At 41.5% G+C, this 21135-nt stretch overlaps 1 protein-coding gene across 6 annotated transcripts; it reads left to right on the forward strand.

The window, feature by feature from the left end:
- The first annotated feature begins 1150 nt into the window (after positions 1-1150).
- SFPQ (splicing factor proline and glutamine rich) lies at positions 1151-19087 on the forward strand. Of its 6 annotated transcripts, none has more exons than XM_060275831.1 (13): positions 1151-1978; positions 4164-4352; positions 4473-4774; positions 4890-4985; positions 6539-6735; positions 7442-7526; positions 7729-7846; positions 8157-8205; positions 8287-8408; positions 16449-16496; positions 17010-17210; positions 18170-18240; positions 18997-19087. In XM_060275831.1, exons 1-10 carry the CDS (start codon positions 1274-1276, stop codon positions 16470-16472), a joined length of 1887 nt encoding a protein of 628 aa, XP_060131814.1. In that variant the 5' UTR covers positions 1151-1273; the 3' UTR covers positions 16473-16496; positions 17010-17210; positions 18170-18240; positions 18997-19087. The 6 variants fall into 6 exon arrangements, with proteins under 6 accessions (XP_060131814.1, XP_060131815.1, XP_060131816.1 ...); XM_060275832.1 differs by having other exon boundaries at positions 17153-17210; XM_060275833.1 differs by having other exon boundaries at positions 17153-17210; positions 18173-18240.
- Positions 19088-21135: the final 2048 nt, after the last annotated feature.

A 21135-nucleotide genomic window follows, 5' to 3' on the forward strand; every position in this document is an offset into this window, starting at 1 on the left:
CCCCCCCTAGAAAAATAGGTTCTGGTACTCACCATGAAGTTGTTACAGAAAGTGCCACACTTTTTAACCACAACAAAAAGAGGTGCTGGTACTGCGTACCTTTGAGTACCCCCTGAAGAAAAAAAAGCCCTGGAAGTGACCATGCTCATGCTGGGGGTTTACTTCTAGGCAATGGGGCCTAGTATTTCACAGCAGGCCTACAATACAAACTTTTCCATGGGGTTGTCAGTTTCCTTCCTTCCCAAAGGACTCTGGATATTATGATTTTGTGAAAGAGGTGAGCAACTGCAAATGAAATGGTTAACTTTAGAAAATATGATAAATGCTAAACTTGCTCTTTTACGATTGTTCTAATACAGTATGTTTTTCACCCAAATACAGAAGGGTTGTTGTGTAAGTTTGTTTCAAGCAAAAATGCATGTCTTGTTGCATCCTAAATTCATTATGGCAGAAGCTTTCCATCCAATGCATGAGGTGTTACCTTAAATTGCGCACATATGGATTGGATTGGCACATTGTGGGGAACTGCCAAGCAGGAACAGCAGGGCAAGTGAAAAAGGACCATGGTAGCTGTTTGGTGCTGCACCCACTTTAGATATATAGCAGTTTTAAGATTGCTATCATGACCACGTTATCATAGCATTTATGGGAATATAATGGTATCAGTTGCACAGCTATTTACTATAAGATGCTCGTAATAATGAAACTGGGTTAAACCCATGGCGAACCACGTGGCACCCATAGCCTCCGGCTAGTCTGCAGCAAGGCTCTCTGGTATGCGCACAATCTGAACCTCTCTATTAGTTACATGTATTAGTAAGCCACGCCTTCTGCTGACCAAACGACCCAATCAATGCAGAGAGAAGTTAACGGACGTTGCCCGCCTTCTATCTACCAACTCAAATGCCTATTGTATAATTTCCCTGTCAATCTTTCTTGCATTGCGCCTCACTATTGGTTTAGTGAGTTGCATAGAGGGAGAAGCGGAATTTCCCTCCCCCTTTTTTCCAGAGAGGGAAACAACTTGACAAACTGATTGGTTAACGTCCTCATCAATCTAACCAGAGCGATTGTTTATTGGATTGGCCGTGGCGAGGAGAAAGAGGCGGAGTTTTGCGCTTGTACTGCGAGGCTATATAAAGGTGGGACAAAGGCGGCAGCGAGGCCGTTTTTACCTCAGCGCCTGTCGCCATTTTGATCTCTGTCGGACTCCGAGGAGGAGAAAAGAGTCGTGTCGCTGTACGGTACCACCCCAACCGCCACCATTTTTGCCATGTCGAGAGACCGTTTCCGTAGCCGTGGAGGCGGCTTCCATCGGCGCGGGGGCGGCGGAGGCCGAGGCGGCCTCCCGGGGAACCACGACTTCCGTTCGCCGCCGCCGGGCATGGCAGGCGGGATTGGCCAGGCCCGCGGGGGCCACCACCACATTGCCGGTGGTCTTGGAGGCCCCCCGAAGCCGGAGCCTGCCAAGCCACCCAGCTCGGCCTCCACTCCTCCTTCCTCCGCGGCCTCCGTCTCCGTTTCCTCCAGCCCAGCAGCCTCGTCGCCTTCCGTGGGGCCCACCCAAAACCAGGTCGGCCAAGCGCCTCCGGTCTCTTCCTCCGCCCCCACTCCGAATTCGACCTCCGCTCCTGCTGCCTCCGCGGGGCTCCAGAGCGGCGGCCGAGGTGGTGATCCGCCGCCGTCTCAGCAGCAGTCTGCGCCGCCCAGCCAAAGTCCGGTCCAGGGGGGCCCTAAAAAGGGTCCCGGTCAGTCCTCCGGAGGCGGCGGAGGACAAAGTGGCTTAAAGGGCGGACCGGGAGGCCCTCAACAAGGAGGAGGCCCCAAGAGCGGAGGGCTCGGACAGCATCGCGGCGGCGGCGAGAGGCGTGGAGGACAAGGCCAGCATCAACACCAGCACCAGCACCCTTCGCAGCAACAACACCAGCACTCGCAGCAGCAGCAGGGTGCCGGCGGGGAGAAAATGTCCGATGCGGAGGTGGGTAGATTTTTGGGCCCTTAACCAGCCCTGTCATGACAGGCATTCGGGACAAGATGGCGGCTCATACGGCTCGCTATTCTCTCCTCGCCCTGTGCGGCGTTCCTCGGCGCCATTTTGATTTTGTTTGAGATGCGCATGTGCAAGAGTGTTCGGGGAGGTTCCGCGCGTTTGCTTCGGGGAGTGGGCGTGGCATTGAGTTGCTAAAAGGGGTGGAGTTGTAGTGGTGGGATTGAATAGGTAAAAGTCCCTCAATTTAAATCTTGTGCTATCTTGGTTTCTAAAAAACATGTCCACCGTTATTTATATCTTGTCCCGAAGTTTACTCTGCCTCAAAATTCTTGCTATTCCAGATTTCGCATTCTGTCGTAGCAACAGCAATGGGAGCTAAGTTACGGTGAAATCTTGCTCTTAAAAATTTCCTAGGTGGCGCTTTAAAGCTGTTAACAATGAAACGAAAAACTTTGCGGATCTTAAGATTTGGGGGGGGGTGAGAGGACAGGCATTTAGCGCTACAGTATACTTATCAAGTGAAATGATGTGTTTTGTGATAGGTGGATACCCATTGTGCCTATTGCAGTTTGACAGGGGAAACACTTGAGTGGAGGGGAAAGTCATTTTCGTCCAAAAGGCTGTAGAAGTGTGATGGGTGTGTGAGTAAAGAGCAAAGGAGAACTTGCATTATGGTTGCTGATATGGTGAAATGTTGGCAGTTTAGTCCTACAGTAGTCTGGAATGCTTTTTGTTGGGAGGAGTTTTGCTGGCTGTACTGAACTGCTGTAGAATACGCAGGAATTTGGCTTGTCTCAGAAGTCTTTCTGTACTTGTGTGATTGGCTTTCAACTGTAGGTATATACTGTTCAGTATTCTAGCCATGTATTGGTGAACTCTGAAGAATGGTATTAACGGGATTGTTTCAGTAAATGACATTTGAATGGATTGGAGCTTAAGGGCCTGTTTCTGCTTTGGAGGCTGTACTTCAAAAAATGCCAGGACAGTGTACTGGGCGCTGTATTCACATACTTTGGGATAAGGTGGGTTTGATGAGCTGCAGTGGCCATAATGGGACAAAGCTAGTTTCCAGAGCAAGATCAAACCACAGAATGCAGCATTGTATGACTGTGAAATTTAAGCATTGGCTGTAGCAGGTTATGCCATTGATAAAACTCCAATTTATGTTCAGTGATAATTCTATTGAGTGTACAGATGTTTAGTAGGGACAGTGTTTTTAGGGAAATTAATGCTCTTTTTGACTTAAATACTTTTTGTCATAATCCTAATTTGGAAAAAGTTATTTGGTCCAGAGGAGCATATTTTGGTAAGAATTTTGTATGATGGGTGAAAAACTTTGAAGTACTTTTGAAATTGCAATTGTCATAAAAAGACAGCATTGTGGAAGGCAACAATTAGAATATATTTGCTTTCCATAAAAACGGACATACTGGAATAGGAGTTACTGAGTAACATGTACACTGATTGTGAAGCCTAGTAGAATGGAAATGGAAAATAACTAACCAAGTGGCTATAAAGCTGTTTGGTAGGTTTTTTTTATCTACCGTAAGAGGAAAACTAGTTTATCAATTGCAACCATTGGTTATGTAAGCAAGGTGATAGCTTGGGGTGGGGCAGAAGAGTAGAACTGATTATTAGATTGATGTGCTAGTCTGCATGCATGTAGAAAGGCTCTAGAAGTGTGCAGTTGTGTAAATATACAAAGAAAGGGAAGGAGTTAAAAGTAATTTGATTGTCTTTTAGAGCAGACATGGGGAATCCGCAACACACATACCACCGATGTTATTGAACCCTGCACTCCCTATCAGCCCCACCTATCATGGCCAATAGTCAGGGATGATTTTTTTATATGTAGTTATAGATATTTGCTATGTTCTTTGATATTTTTGATGTACAACCTAACTAAAACATTTGTTGAAAAGTGGTTTCTTAAGCCTTATAAATAAGCAATAGGAGGTTTAGCAACATCTGGAGGGTGATACACATTAGCTGCCGTTATTCTCGGGAGAAGGTTTGTATCATATTAGTTTCATATTTGCAGAGTTACCGTTATTCTGCATATATACTCTGGTTTCTCTTCAGATTGTATAAATCTTTAACCTTTTACATTTTTCTGCATAGTTAGCAGTTCCTGAAAGCTTAGTCAATAGTGTGTCATTAATTGTATTTTTAGGGTTTTAAAGCCAATTTGTCGCTTCTGAGGCGGCCTGGAGAGAAGACCTACACACAGCGCTGTCGTCTCTTTGTTGGGAACTTGCCTGCTGATATAACGGAGGAGGAATTTAAGAGGTTATTTTCTAAATATGGTGAACCTGGTGAAGTCTTTATCAATAAAGGAAAAGGCTTTGGCTTTATTAAACTGGTGAGTGTAATTTTTATAAATTTTTCATATGTGTTATACATATTACTGCTTAATGTTATGCACAGTTAGAAGGTTAAGAATGTAAAAGAGGTAACATTTCTGTTGTTAATCTATTCACAGGAATCCCGAGCTCTTGCTGAAATTGCAAAGGCTGAGCTTGATGATACTCCCATGAGAGGACGGCAGCTTCGTGTGCGTTTTGCCACCCATGCTGCTGCTCTTTCTGTGCGTAATCTTTCCCCATATGTATCCAATGAATTGCTGGAGGAAGCATTTTCTCAGTTTGGCCCAATCGAAAGAGCTATTGTGATTGTAGATGATCGTGGCAGATCAACAGGAAAGGGCATTGTTGAATTTGCATCTAAGCCAGCAGCTCGGAAAGCATTTGAACGTTGCTCTGAAGGCGTCTTTCTTTTGACAACGTGAGTAAATGTAATAATTGATTGGAATTTGTGTGGTTATGGTAGTCTTCAATCCATTACATGCAACTTGAAAATTTCAGCACTATTTTAAAGTGTCTTTTGCTCTTATTTTTAGTACTCCAAGACCTGTTATTGTGGAGCCCCTTGAACAGTTGGATGATGAAGATGGTCTTCCAGAAAAGCTGGCTCAGAAAAATCCAATGTATCAAAAGTAAGCACTTTTAAACATGTACGATTAGCATAACTTAATATTGATTGTAGTTTATAATGCATGAGGTGTAAAGTGTGTTCTCTGAACCTAAAAAGCCTTGAGAAATTTCCCATTGAGCTAAATAGATGGAGATCTGATTTGACGTACAGTATTCATTTGATTGTTAATTTTGCTTACTAAATGCACATCATGTTAATTTTACATGATGTATCTTAAAAGGTTTGTTAATAGCTAAAGGTATTGACATATTTTAGCTGAAATTCAGTAAAATGTATTTACTGTGGTACTGAAATTAAAACTATGTGGGATTACTTTGACATGGGAACTCGATAGCATACTTTACACCAGAGCTGGGAAATTCTGAGGCTCCGTGGGCCAAGTCCTTGTCGCAACCAATCTTGCACACCAAATTTGACAGGTTTGTTGGATTGCAGACATTTCAATCACATGATTGACAGTCGGGTTGTCTTAGCCACCTGTCAAAGCCTCTTGCTTACCACCTGGCCAGTGCTGCAGAAGGAGCGAGCAGCAGCAGTTGAAGCAGGAGGAATGAAGACAAGAAAAGGTTTGGTTTTTTGTTTTTGCAATTCCTTCCCCTCCTATGGGAAGCAGAAGCCTGCAGTATACATACTTGCTTTGGCTGTCTGTGCAGAATTGGCCCATGCTGGTTAGCTGATGAGCAGGAGCCCTGGTTGGCAAAATACTTAAGCAGTGCCATTCAGAATTTTACCCTGTCCTGTCACACATTGGCTGAAGTCAGCAGTGTTTATCCATGGGACATGAGTTTCCCACCCCTGCCGTCCATTCAAGTTTTTAAAGGGAAGGGCACTAAACCTGCTTGCACAGCATAAATTGTGCTGCTTTGGGATAGCAATTTGACACATTTTACATTCGGCTAGTATTGCGTATACTTTTAAATGCGTTTTAAATCACATTTAAATGTGTGATTTAATGCTGACAGGATTAGAGCCCAAATCAGAACCACTGAAAAATGAGAGAGGTATCAGTCAGTATGCTGAAAGGCCCCCCCCCAAGGTTTGCAGAAGTTTAAAAAATCAATTGTAAGCCCCCACCTCTGCATCCTAATGAGAACAGAAGAACTCAGTAACCACAGGATATTGGATTTATTGGAAAAGAAAACGAGAAATTAGTGAGTCCTTGTTTGGAGACAAGGAAAACATCCAACATGTTACTTTAGAGTCCACTTACCTATCTCAGTGGCTTATTGGACATGATTTTGTCTTTAATTTTATTTTATGAAACAGTACATTTATAAAAAAATAATTCTCTGCAGTCCTTTCCCATCCAATATTTCTGATCATTTGTGCAGTTTTATTAGCTGATCCTTTTTCCTATCGTATATTAATGGTTCTTGGTAACTATAGTGATTCCAATCTAAAAGTTCCTTAATGTCCTAATTTTAAGTTTCCGTGGATTTTCAGTAGTCCTGAATTTCTCATTACTTGTTACCTGACTTAATCAATATTGCTGCTGACTATTTTGGCAAATAAGCTCTACTGTCATTATTAATTGGATTTTCAATTGGTATCTAGGGAGAGAGAGACTCCTCCACGGTTTGCACAGCCTGGAAGTTTTGAATATGAATACTCTCAGCGATGGAAGTCTTTGGATGAAATGGAGAAACAACAGAGAGATCAGGTGGAGAAAAACATGAAAGATGCTAAGGACAAACTGGAAAGTGAAATGGAAGATGCATACCATGAGCATCAGGCAAATCTTTTGCGCCAAGGTATTTTACCAGTCATTGCTTGATTTTCTGCATCTCCTCCCCAGAGTCAGAGCGCTTGCAAAACTTGCCTGAAGAGCATTATTAGCTGAACTGAGGCCTTCTGAAGCTATGTGAGCTTTTCTGGGAAGAAGCATCTTCACCTCTTGGTAAAAGGGTTCTGCAGAACCTTCTGGGTCAACTATTCCTACAGAGGCTAAATAAGCTCTGGTTCCTGCTTTGCCAGGGTTGTGCTAGACTACTTTTTTTGGGGGGGGTACCTTCCAACTCTACTGTAGTGCTAGGATTCTGTGACCTAATGTTGTATTCAAATATGTTAAGCAGTGCAAAGTACATGATGCTTTGCTTCGAGAGCTAACTGTAGAAATCTTTTAAGTACCTGAATCCCATTTACAAATGAAAGTGTAATGGTTGGAATGCTTCTTGGAGAGGCACTGCAAGATGTGAATGTTGTCCACCTTCAGACCACTGGCTGGAAGTAGTTAGGTCATTGCCAATGCAATGTTTGCCCCATATATATACATATGCCATCATAAATTTGATGAGAACAATGTGATTTTAAGCAGGGGAACTAGACAGCTGGTTGTATTATGTACTTTAGCTTAACTTCACACATGACTGCTTTTTAAAAAAAATTCTGATACTGTCTTGGAATAAGCAAGATGCTTATGTATGGTGAATTGTTGGTAATGTAAAATCAAATTTTCAGATCTCATGAGGCGACAAGAAGAACTGAGGCGTATGGAAGAACTTCACAATCAAGAGATGCAAAAACGCAAAGAAATCCAGCTGAGGTAAAAATACTACTTTTTGTTTCATGTTTTGGAGTGAGCTGTTTATCATGTTTGTTTCTTTAATTGTGTTCAGATTATCATTTACGTTGGCTCTTTCAACAAAGTTTGATAGTTTCATGATACTTAAGTACAGAGTTTTAAGTTTACAGAGATGCAGAATTTAGTGATATTCTGGAATCTAATGGATAATCTGAATTTTCAGACAGGAAGAAGAGCGCCGTAGGCGGGAAGAAGAGATGATGATCCGCCAACGTGAGATGGAAGAACAAATGAGAAGACAGAGAGAAGAAAGTTATAGTAGAATGGGTTACATGGACCCTGTAAGTTAGGGCTATGCCCAGGTGCTTGCTCCTCATGTTTTGATCCCTAGGAGTTCAAAATACATTCTTAATTCTGTACTTGGAATTCTAAAATATTCCTCCAGTTTTGCTGTATATTTCAGCAATCTCATGAGAGATAATGCTATCTTACTCTGATTTGTGTATCGTACCAAGAATGCAAAGCATGAAGTGTTTTGTTGTTTAATCATGTCCGACTCTTCGTGACCCCATGGACCAGAGCACGCCAGGCACTCCTGTCTTCATGAAGTGTTTTATTTGTTCCTAAAACTCTGTATTTTGCTTTTTGTAGAGGGAGAGGGACATGAGAATGGGAGGTACCAGCACAATGAACATGGGAGGTAAATAATTTTTCAGTTAAACTTTTCACACAAGAATGATTGTAATCTATCCTGCATATAACCACCGGATTTCTTTTATAGATCCCTATGGTACAGCTGCTCAGAAATTCCCACCTTTAGGAGGTGGTACTGGCCTTGGCTATGAAACCAGTCCTGGAGTTGGACAAGCATCTATGAGTGGCTCCATGATGGGAAGCGATATGGTAATGTATTCTGTGGCAGCTTGACTTCAATTCCAAACAAATTCCGTAGATGTGTAGCACCTCTTACCTTCCTTTTTCCAGAAGTGTGAATAGTGCAAAGCAAGGGGCTTCTTGGGCAATGTAAAGCTGAGACACGTCTTTGCTTGGTATGGTGGGAGGTCTACTCGGACACTCCTGCTTCGGGTATTGCTCTTTCAGTAGCTGGTTGGGTTTGGAGTTCTTTGGTTGAGCTTGGAAGGAATTCATCAATTTTCATCTTCGGAAAAATTACAAGTTCTTGTTGTTAGCTTAATGAGCAGAAGTGGTCTGTCACTTTCTGAACTTGAGTTGACTGTGGGACATAAAAGTGATAGTGAAATACTTGTAAAATAGATGGAGGCACACTCTTCCAAGCCTAATTATAATCAGCACACCTTGTGAAACGCATACTTTTTACTATTTAATGCAGCTGATTAGTCACAGGTAGACAGTAGTGAGCAATCAAATACAAACAGTATACCGTATTGTATTTGTTGGCTTATGCCATAGCATGTGAACAAAGCAGTTCTTGCTCAAGGTAGGCAGGTTCTTATTGTACGGTACTTCTTGATTAAGTTGCTTGTTGATGCTTAAAGGACAATATATAATTTGGTCATGATGTTTAGATACTGCTTAAATTCCCTTACTTAAGAGCGATCAAAGGTTTGTGGTCACAATTCTCTTTCCCACAGTGGCCGATCAGATGCATCTGGATTATCACAAGGAAGGCATGAAGGCAGTAGCGCTCTTTGAATTTGCTGCTCCCTAGCTAACTGGCACTTGCATAGTGCCTCTGAATCTGGAGGCTCTGTATAGCCATGGTGGGCTAGTAGATCTATTGATAGACTTTTTATTCATCCATTATGCCTGTACTAGTACAGTAGGCCTTGTAAAAATATGCAGAGTCACACTATATGTGTGGTATATTCTGTAATCCAAGTGTAGTCAGTGCTGGTGTGGTGCATACATACACCTTAAGGGTATGCTCTAATGCATGATTTAAAATTCATGGCCAATTGTAGGGACAAGATGAATGTGCGCATCACAGTTTTTTGCTCACTAGGATAAACTCCTAGTACCTTGTGTGCCACTTTTTTGTGGAAACAGAATCTCCACACCCCCCCCCCCCCCGGGGAAACTAGTTCTTAAGATGGTGTCTTAGGAACTAGGTGACCTTGCAGTTTAAAGGATTAGCAATTGGTTTTAGGCTTCTATTGAAATAGGTAGTCTGGTAAATCCTAGATAAATGTTTTCAAAATTTTAATAGTACAAACAGTGCATATGAAATACTCAAAAAGTCTTGGAACTGGTGGTATTGGAAGAATGCTTTTCCAGTGGGCAGTGCTTTGCATGTAGCAATGTGCTGCCTTACCTGCTAATAACCTTTAAAAGTAGACTGTCCGCACAGGATATGCTCATTCTTGGCCTTCGGGGATTTTAAAACAACCAGCAGGAAATTTTACTAAAGTTGCTTGTTTGCACACTAGGAATTCCAGACTCTTGGTGATTCCAAGATTGGATACCTATGCAAATCAGTGAAGGGCTCATGCATGTGATTTGTCATTAGTGATTTTTTTGGTTGGAGCGTTCTAGGTTTTGGTTTGTGGGATTACTGTGGAGAAAACTTTCACAAAATGAATCTGCATGTGTATCTGGTTAAAGTGATTCATACAGTTAGTTTTCAAAGGAGCCATGCTGAATGAATTGGCTTCTAGAAAGCCTTTTTTGTATGAAAGTAGTTCTAGGTTTAACCTCACAGGACTTAACATGAAATATTTGATCCATTTCACTCTACTTGGTGCCTAATAGCTCAATAAAAAATACAGATAATTGGAAAGTTAACTGCTCTGTTTTATCATTGTCTGAACTTTTGTGAATCCTTGGGAAACGAATTGAAAGCGTTCAGTATCTGCAGAGTCATAGTGGACTTCTTGCTAAACCTCATGAGGTTAGGGACCTCTGTGGGGCTGTTTAGAGCAGTCAAACTACTTAAAAAGCAAAATTCTGTGCAAATAGTTCATATTACTTTGTCTTGGTTAGGTAAATCTATCATTAGGCTCATGTTATTCCTTGTTCTTCATTGGTGTCTTAACAACTTTTGCTCTCAGATTTCTGCATTTTCAGTAAGCAGACTGTAGTCTTGAGTCATGACAAACTATTAAATTGGTAAGTAGTCATCTTTACATAAGATGACTCCTTTTGGGAGCTGAACCTGGCCTATGGCTAGGCTTACTTGGGCCTTGTTGACTGACAACTTTGTGCTGCAGTACAGATGAGCAAAGTAATGGTGGCAGACTCCCAGAACTCTCTTTTTGAGACAATTCTTAGATCAAGCCTATACTAATGATTGCATTTTTAGCACTTCAGGGAGATCTTTTTGCTGAAGCAGGCATTTGAGAATGGATCAAGTTGGGAACATACCTCAAGGCATGTATTAAATTAAACTAATTATTAAATTACCCTTTTTTCCTTTCTATGTTCCCGGTACCCTGTGGATCGGCTCAATGGTGATTGTATCGACGAACGTTGACTACGGAACCTTCTAAAATATATACTTAAAACACATGGACATCAACTACATATAATGAACTCTTTAATATGTTCTAATAGCGCCCAGAGCGATTTGGGCAGGGAGGTGCGGGGCCTGTAGGTGGCCAGGGCCCTAGAGGAATGGGGCCTGGAACTCCAGCAGCTTATGGGAGAGGGAGAGAAGAATATGAAGGCCCAAACAAAAAGCCCCGATTTTAGATGTGACTTGTAGATTTTCATTCCAGTTTGTTTTGTTTGTCTTGTTTAGACACTACTTTTTTTTAATTCTTGCATTTTAGTAAGAAAGCTATGTTTTTATGGATGTTAGAAACTTAATGACCTAGAATTTGTAAGTGGTCTGGGCAAGAAAAATATAATTATGTAATGCAGTGTTCAAAACCTAGCTTTTTTGATGTATAACGTCCCTTCCTTGATGGCAGTGTACGGTGTGCCATTTGAATTCCCAAGTGTAAACTTTTTTTACTGTGCTAAAATAAATAGACTAAATGTAGCAATGGTTTTTATATCGTAAACGTTATCCTTCTTGGATCCAAGTATACAGAGCAAAGATACTGCACCTTCCATTGTGCATACATTGCTTGAAATCTAATTTGGTGTCTGGCACAACATGACCTGGGTGCTGCTTTGCAATAAAATGTCTTAATTGAGCTGCTGACCTATCAATATGCAATGAGACCTAATTAGATGAGTATGAAATAACTTAAGAGGTGGACTCATCTTGAAAATACACCTACGCTCGTTCTACGAAAGTTGCAATGCAGTTAGTACTTGATTTTGTGTTAAGGGGCTTAAAGGCTTTAATTGCCCTGCAGTAAGGAAGCACTGGCAATCTGATGCAGACACACAAAACTTACTTTAGTCTTGAGTAAGATGGTCGGAGAAGGGAAATGTGTTGGCAGACATTTAGTAGTATTTGCTGCTGAGTATCTTAAAAGCATCTCCCATTTCAGGTTTCATAACATGGCTTGTATTGAACTTCTATCTGAACTTCTTTTAAAGGATTGTTCAGTGAGACATCCCAACATGTTCAGTGTTATAAGACCTGGCTGCCCTTTTTTACTGTTAATGTTTAATCAGAATGCTTGGATGGGAGGGCACTTGTATTTTACAACTCTTGCAGTTTGTGAACTCGAGTACAGAAATGAAAGTATCCTTTGTTACTTTGGGGTTAATAATGCATAGTATCCTACACTCTAGTAAATTGCCAGACAAACCTGATGCTTGAGGTTCTAAATATTAAAATTTGGAAGTTTTGAACCTCAGGACACATTGTATACATTTGGTGTTAAATCTAGTAGGGTGGTTGAATCATTCATCCTTAACTTAATAAAAGACATGTATGAATTAAAGGTGTCTTGGACTCCATACCCTGATGGCACCTAAAATGCTGGGAGCAGTGTTTCCCAGTTCAAAAAATACTGTGGTTGATGAAATGAAGATCAACCTGCTTGGTTGCATTTTATTCTGGATGTTTATTCAACAATTGACTATTACAGCTTTTAATCCTTCAAATGTGTTACTCTGTTTTGGCAATAATGGGCTACCTGTAATATGCTTAAAACAGGAGCAGATAAACCTTGGTGCCATCAATGATTACATCTTGATCATACAAACTATTAGCACAAAGCTCTGTGCTAAGCAACATTTTAAATGCAAGAATGCTGGGAAATGGTGGTTAAGGCTGCTGGATGATTGTTTAGTACTGCAGTTGGATTGAGCTACATTTCCACAACCTTTCAGGAAGTGAGATCCAAAACCAGCTGCTATAGGAACAGTAGGGAAATGTTTAACTTACAGTTCTTGAGCTGGATACCTGTGTAGAGAAACCCTTGTATACAGGTCAGTGAACCTGCAAGTTCAGCTTCATTGTCATTTGATATTAGGGGCTCAGTCACCTGCAGGTCATTTTCTGAAAGGGTGTTCATGTGACACCCACTGGAAGAAACTCAGATTGACAGTGGTGGGGTCTCTGGACGTGGACACTAATTTTCAGTTTATTTTTCAGATTACATGCCATTTTTCCTTAGGATGCTGGCACATACCCTAAACCATGCTCTTTTCTAGTACTGTAATCTTGAAGAGTGAAGGAGGCTGATGGTCCCATTACCTTCCTAAGGTTCATTTCTTGTTTCATTCTGTCTAAATCTAGGCTGATGTTAAATCTGGACAGATAGTGAGCTGCAGTTTATTCTTTTACCTTACCTGGCAAGTCTTGACAACTGCACATTTAAATACCTGTATAGTAGTTTGACTTCAAAGCATATTAAGCAGGACCCCAAGTACCAGCAAATTAATTGATTCTGAGTTCTCACTGAATTGGATGTTCTATTTAGTTTTTATCTTTTTAAAAATGTGTTTTAAACACTTCTTTGGGCTTACATGCAGGTGCTTTTTGAGCAGAAGAGTGACTATTACACTTCTGCATGCCCACTATGCTTTCAGTCAACAAAAGGGCCTCCGCACAAATTCCTATCTCTTCCCATGTTCTTAAACCCCCTAGCATGCTATAACCACATCCTTGCCGGTTATAATGAAAAACTGAATTTATGTTTCTGTGCGTATTTTGTGGTATCTGCTTTTTTAAAAACAACTTCTTGGCATCTCCTGGGCAACCACTTGTGGCAGCATGCTTTTTTCTGGAGTTTGAGACTGCAATATGACACTGTTTAAAAAGTAGTGGCCTGCTACATAACAGCACTTAGTCAGCATTTTCGCAGTGCATAACTGTGAGGAACGTAGTACCACAAGTGGACATTAGGACCTGGAAGTAGTATTCCTGCTTGCTCCGAGATTCTTTGTCGCCTGCATACAGGTAGGTAAAAAGCACTATAATCTAACTTGGTGACTTTCTGTGTAATCTTGCTGTGGGGGTACTCTGGCATCACACTTCTGACCATGGAATTTCAGTGCAGCACTACTCATACTGTATGATGCTTAGATTTGAGGCCTAACCTGCAATCAGCATTAGGCAAGCTAACCGTGATGCTGAGATGTGTGCCTCAGACCCGTGATTCCTTCGTGCATATGACTTTTTTCCATCTTTACTGTGTACCAAAAAGATTCTTAGAGATCAATGGGGATGGGAAAGGGAGTACAACTTGTAAATATCTACTCAAGGTCCTGTTTGTTGCTCATAGGAATAAGTACTCTTAATACATTTTCCACTTTCATGGCAAAATCCACATTTCAGCCCTTTATTGGCTAGAAAGCTATATATTCATATGTAACTTGCCCTGGTTGCTGGGTGGGGAGTGGTGTTTTGTAACTTTAGTGGTTAGTTATGTAATGTGTTTGGGTGGCTGTGGAATAATGGCTGTGGAATTTGTTCAAATGATACACTGAAAAAAATCGAACTCCCACTTCTCATGTTCCATATACATCTTACCAAAAAGGTGTAGCTTCTTCTGTTTCATTGATGGTGAAAATACATAATGGGGTTACATACCTAACATGTATTACCCTCCAGGTCTGTTGGCTTTGTTTGCTAGGTAGTTCAATATTCTGTGTCTTAAAAAGTGTTTCCATCTGATCTGGCACAAGAATTGGAAATATTTTACTTAGGGCTGAACTGTGCTTCTGTCAAACGTAGGTACTGTATTTCAAGGACTTTAATAATTGAGCAGGATTCATTAATGAATCTTGGCGTATAGCAGCAGCAGTCTCAGACTGGATAAACATGTCTTCTGTACTTTTAACAGTTTGCCACTGAAAAGTGTGTGTGAAATACTGGTATGAGCAGCATATGCATTGTGCAACTAATTCCGCCCAAGCTTAAGCTAGATCTCCAAAGTCTAGTGATAATAGCTCCACTAGGAATGCAATAAAACAACTGCAGTAGTTGGATTGCAGATATGTACCAACCACAGTAGTTACTGTTTTGACCAGTATGCCCAGGGTTTACTTGGTGTGGGATGGTAACCAGTAAGTGTGGATCTCTGCATAATTGGGTTTAATAGATATTTCTCACTTAGACCAGATGAATTGGAATAAGGCTGTGGGGTACATACTTAAATGCAGTGACAAACAGAAATACAGTACATATCCTAGGCAGTAACTCGTCTGCTGAAAATACCACCACTTTTGTCAGAGTGGCATGATAAATAACAAAGTGCTTGCATTGTATTCCATTTTTAAACTCTTCATTCTGGTCTTTGAATACTTTTGATTTCTTACAAAAACTGACTTAAGAGCTCAGAAGTGTGGTGCCAGAATACATTATGCGTAATCTGCTAGGCGGTTCCGATTACTGGTGCTGTCAGGAGAGAAGCACTTCATAACCTTGTGGGGGAGGGAGGCTTTACTATACTGAGTGTGCAAAGCTTTTATTGGCTGCAGTCCCTCCCTGATAGCTGAACAGATGTTTGAGGATAGTTCGGCATTCAAACAATAACTGCTAATGATCTCCAGCTAATCAGGAAGGCCTATAGTCACTCATTCTAAATGGAGCCCAATATGAAGAGATTGTGCTTTTTTAGGTTTGTTTGGACCATTGGTTGTTTTCCACCATCACAGCTAGCAAGGTTGGAATCAACAGGTCAGTTGCAGATCTGCCTTTATGCCACTCACTGGGGTTAAGCAAATGCTGTGAGGGTGGTGGGATTGGGAGGGGGAGGAGAAAAGGGAGACTTTTCCCACTCTGGATTTTTGCATTAGCATGTGCCTATGAAAACCCATGGTGGTGTATATAAATTCCCCCAGACAAAACTTGGATTCAATCCCTGTACAATGTGAGATTTGGGAACGGATGACGGAAATAGCTAGTGATTGAAAAGAACATAAATTGTGTTGCTTTATCCTAAAATGTGTGTTCCTTCCATTTTGCAAAAGTACTAAGCTAAGATGTGGACTTCAGGAAACTGGCACATTGTCTGGCTGGCAGTGTCTCTTACATCTTAAAGGGCTGTTTTAAGAGTTAGTTATAGGTGGAAAGGTTGTCTTTTCACTTGCTATATGCCCTTAATGAGACTGAAAAGGGAATTGGGGGGAATAGAGGGACAACTGCAGAAAAAAAGTTAGAAAGACTGATAAATTCCAATTTCTGTTGTGAAGATTTCAGGAGACCGTTAGACTGGCCTTCCATTAGTTCAAATGACTATTTGCTTCATGGGGTTGGGGGGTGTATGGCAACAATTCAGAAAAGCAACCACATAGTTGAATGCAATGGCTTTGCATCTGCACATAAGAGGTAACGTACCTCTGGCTGCATATCCTTATGCTTAGGTTGGCAGTTGGGATTTAATTCATTCAGTCTAGTTGTGTTTGTTCACTATAATGTGTTTCAATATTTGAAATAAAGCATTCAGCTTCTACTTGTGCCCCATGCTACTTCCCAACAACTGAATATTGGTAGAATTTGTAATTTCCCCTCAGTTTGCTATTCCATAAGTTACTCTTACGTTTAAACTTAAAACTTTGTTTTCAGAAACACTGCAGTCTGTATTCCCTTAGTAACTTCCGTTCTTATCCTTATAGGTGAAGTCAATACCAGCTGGGTGAAACTAGAGTGCTTCTGCATATGAGGTAAGGCACTCAAATGAATGCATTTTCCTGTGACCAGGTGCTAAACACTTATGGATAGGGGCTGTTGATTGCTGAGATCAGACTTAAATGTTAACAATGATTAAGGGTTATTTGGGAGCATCTCCACCATCTGTCTACCCTTAAGATGAAGGAATCCGCCTATGCAGTCCTGCACTTTCCTTCACCTGCACCATGGGCTGCAGGATCCTGCCACTTAGCTGATTTACACTGTGTGTTGTGGAGGTTTGACCTTTCCTTCTTGTATAAGCAAATGGATGGGGTCACAGAAAGAAAATGTGTTTCTGCCTGCTTTTGCTTTGACTGCCCTCTGCTGTTATGTAGCCCCCAACCATTTCCCCTGAGGAAAAATTCAGCCCTTTACTTGAAGAAGGTTGTCTACCCAATATACAGTGGTACCGCGGTTTATAAACACAATTGGTTCCGGAAGTCTGTACTTAACCTGAAGCGAACTTTCCCACTGAAAGTAATGGAAAGTGGATTAATCTGTTCCAGACGGGTCCACGGAGTACTCAACCTGAAGCGTACTTAACCCGAGGTATGCGTGTATCCAGAAGTCCGCACTTAACCTGAAGCATACTTAACCTGAAGCGAACTTTCCCATTGAAAGTAATGGAAAGTGGATTAATCTGTTCCAGACAGGTCCGCGGAGTACTTAAACTGAAAATACTCAAACTGAGGCGTACTTAAACCGAGGTATGACTGTACCTTATATAATCTTTATCCTTCCTATTGTGCTATCTTGTTTCTTCCCTCTGACTTGGTCATTGGCTAGCAACACTAGAGATAGCAGCCCAAGAGGTAGCAAGTTTCTGTCTATTGATTGGTGCAAATTATGTACTATGTACTTGGTGTATGGTACAGAATACTATTTCTGGGTTTTTTTCTTTACTTGATAAGTGTAAGCCTATTTTCTTAAAGCGATCAACTATGGTTTCAAATTAACAAATGTACAGTGATGTCTGTGGTGTTTATTCAGAAGTAAGTGCTATTGTGCTAAGTGAGACTTTCAAGCTTAAATAAATGGTTTGCTATCTATAATAAAATGTGTAGCATTAAATACTGAGTGGGAATGTTGCTTTTACCCGTGCATTTGGAAATGGCTACTTAGTTGGCATTTTATGTTTGTAAGTCCCCAAATCAAGACACAGGTTGACCATGATTTTAGAATCATTATCATGTATCACTTAAGAAATACCCTGTAAGGGAGTCTCCTGTGTTATATTGGTTCAGGGAGGTAAGGAAGAAATTCCAATTGTTAGCTGTGACAAAAAAAAAACCACCTAAGCTATATACTAGCAAGGATCAGGAAATTCTCGCTTGATGCTAATAAAGTTACCTAAGGTTTGGTCATTCTTTAATGGTATATTTGTATGTGATATTTATTCTGTGACTTTCTTTGATTACATTAATTGTCCAATATTGAATGTTGATACTATAATGAATTGATAACTAAATTTCATTGTATTGGAAGCATTTTCTTTCGAGTTAGAAGTGAAAAGAACTGAGAGTCCCTTGCCTAAAGAAGTGAAGTTTATCCCACCATTAGCCAGTACCAAATTACCCTTAACGTACCTTCAGTGAAAAGCTTTGAAATAATGCCTATTTGGATTTTTTGTTAGTCATGTAGTAATTCAAACTTCCCTTTTTTACAGTAGAGCATTAGCCAGTAGGTCCCAGCACGATTGAATGAAGGAGAATGGAAAACCTTAACTATGCTATAGAGGTATGTAGTAGAATAACTGCAGCATAACTTTAAGACATTTTTACCGTAATTTGTTTTTGTAAGCAGCTGTAAGGTAAAGGTAAAGGGACCCCTGACCATTAGGTCCAGTCGTGACCGACTCTGGGGTTGCGCGCTCATCTCGCATTATTGGCCGAGGGAGCCGGCGTATAGCTTCCAGGTCATGTGGCCAGCATGAGAAAGCCGCTTCTGGCAAACCAGAGCAGCACATGGAAACGCCGTTTACCTTCCTGCTGTAGTGGTTCCTATTTATCTACTTGCACTTTGACGTGCTTTCGAACTGCTAGGTTGGCAGGAGCTGGGACCAAGCAACGGGAGCTCACCCCGTCACAGGGATTCAAACCGCCGACCTTCTGATCAGCAAGCTCTAGGCTCAGTGGTTTAACCACAGCGCCACCTGGGTCCCTATGTAAGCAGCTGTACTAATTACTAATTCAAAACTATGCATGTGAAAATGCTGATAAGCATACAAACAGTGCCACTCAAGTAGAAGCATCCTTTGAACTGTGCTGCAGCCCTGTTATTCTGGAGGGGAAAATAGAGAGGTTCAGAATCTGGTAATGTAGCTGAAATGTATGTTTCTCTTAATATACTTGCTGTGTTAATTTGTATCTGATATGCCAGGTTTTCATTTAATACAATAGATACTGAGGTTTAGCTGTTAAAACTTTGCTCTTGTTTTAGCTGTTGAATGCATACTGTTTCCTAGTGCTAAGATTCTAACTTTGTATTCCACAGGAGAAAGAAGCTGTTCCTGCATTTCAAAGGAAAGTGTACAGGGCTTCAGTTGCAGTCTCTTAAATTTTCAATAAATTATTCAAACTTTGAAGTATGATTACTCTCCTTTATAAAAAGTTCATGCAGTGCTCATTTGAAATGCTTGAAAATACCAGATCTGGGGGAAAAAATGATTCTTACTCAGGTTTATCAAGGTTTAGAAGTGCCAAACTTGAGTTATGTACTTTAAGTGAAAATCTGCTTCTAGTAGGCTAAGTAGGACATGATTAGGATTGTACTAGTAGAGGAAGTCCCACTGAATTGATTTGCAGAATGCTGCAGCACGGTTACCAACAAGAGTGTGATACCCTGTCAACATATTACATCTGGATGCCTATTTGGTACTAGGCCAGGTTCAAAGTTTTGCAATTGATATATAGATTGGGAACAGTTTACTTAAGGGATTGCGTTGTCCCATACATCACAAAGGAGCTACCTTTGGTGTTAATAAGACCAGCGAGGCACACTGCTATATTGTGCTAGACACTTGCTGAAAACTTTTTCAGCAAGTCTGCCTGCTTCAACAGTCATGCCCCCCAAAAGAATCTTTGGAATTGTTAAGGGTGCTGAGAGGTGATAAGAGACCCCTTACAGAGCTACAGTTCCCAGGTTTCTTGGGGGGGGGGAATTAGAACTCTTAAATGTGCTCTGAAATCCACACTGACTAGGGACTCATCACAACTGTCATACATTCAAAAGCACTTGGATCCATATCCATAAAGGCAGGAAGGCAGAACATTGTGGAAATTGAACTACTGTGAATCACTTTGGATCCAGGTCTGTGGAACCTCTTGCACTTCCGAGTTACATATACTCTTCCAGGAAGGACTCTGATCACCAGCTGTGTCCAAATGGGGTCTCCTGTGAGCCTAAATGCAGCAAGATTGATGTTATGGAAGCAAAGCAATTAGAATAATTTCCCCATCATTGTTGCATGGGAGGAGACCATTCCTGTGTGCTGTTACTGGCATGGGCTGACAATAGTGCTTGCACCAAGAAACAAAATTTTGGTTTGAAATTTTGCCTGTAATCTTAACATTTAGGAAATTCCTCATATAGCCCTTCACCATCTGCTCATTAAAGAATAGTGGGAGCCACTACCTTGTACAGTGGAGATTCTCCCAACACCATAACATTCAAGTTGACTTAATAGGATGTGTTTTGGGGCAGCAGGGATAGCTCATGCTCTGGTGACCTTCTGTGTGAAATACAGTGATTTATTATATGGGGTTGCCCTTAAAGGTGGTTCAGAGGCTGCAGGTAATGCAGAATGCATCTCCTAGGCTACTAAGTCGGACAGCCTGCTGAGACTATGTCACTGGTCCTGAGAACACCACATTGGCTGCCAGTGAGATTCTCAAGGTGTTGGTGCTAGCAGATAAAGCCCTAAATCAGGCATAGGCAAACTCAGCCCTCCAGATGTTCTGGGACTACAATTCCTGCCATCCCTAGCTAACAGGACCGGTGGTCAGGGGTGATTGGAATTGTAGTCCCAAAACATCTGGAGGGCAGAGTGCCTATGCCTGCCCTAAATCCAAGTATCGGTACCTGAAAGAGTACCTTCGTTAGTATCAACCATCTCGGACCCTACAATTGGCAGGTTGGGCCTTTGTGCTGGTGCCACAAGTGGGGGCTGCTTGGTTGGTGTTGACCTGTGATGGGGCCTATTCACTGGTGGTTCAGTATTTGTGGATTGCTCCTAGTATAGGGTGGTCCAACTTTTCATATGAAGTGGGCCACAAGAATACTGCAGAACCCACAGGCTGCACACTGCAGGCGTGGGGTGGGGGAGTATGGCCAAGATTTAATGCCTCCCCCAAGCCCTCGCATCAAGGCTCTGGCAGGGTCCTAGAGCCCTCCTATGTCTTTCCCGAAGCTGGGAAAGCACTAACTGCTTTCAGAAGGTGGGAGGACTGTAGGACACGTCAGATTTACGCCTCGGTCTCAAAGCCGAGCACCTCACCAGGCTTTGGAAACGCAGCAATGGGCTACCAAAAATGGCCTTGGGGATGTGTGTTTGATCATCCTGCCTTGGTGAGATGCACCTTAATAGGCTATCAAGAGGAATTTGAAAACTCTTTATCCAGGCATTTTATGACT

The sequence above is a fragment of the Zootoca vivipara genome, chromosome 6, assembly GCF_963506605.1.
Source record: "Zootoca vivipara chromosome 6, rZooViv1.1, whole genome shotgun sequence".
Lineage (NCBI taxonomy): Eukaryota > Metazoa > Chordata > Lepidosauria > Squamata > Lacertidae > Zootoca > Zootoca vivipara.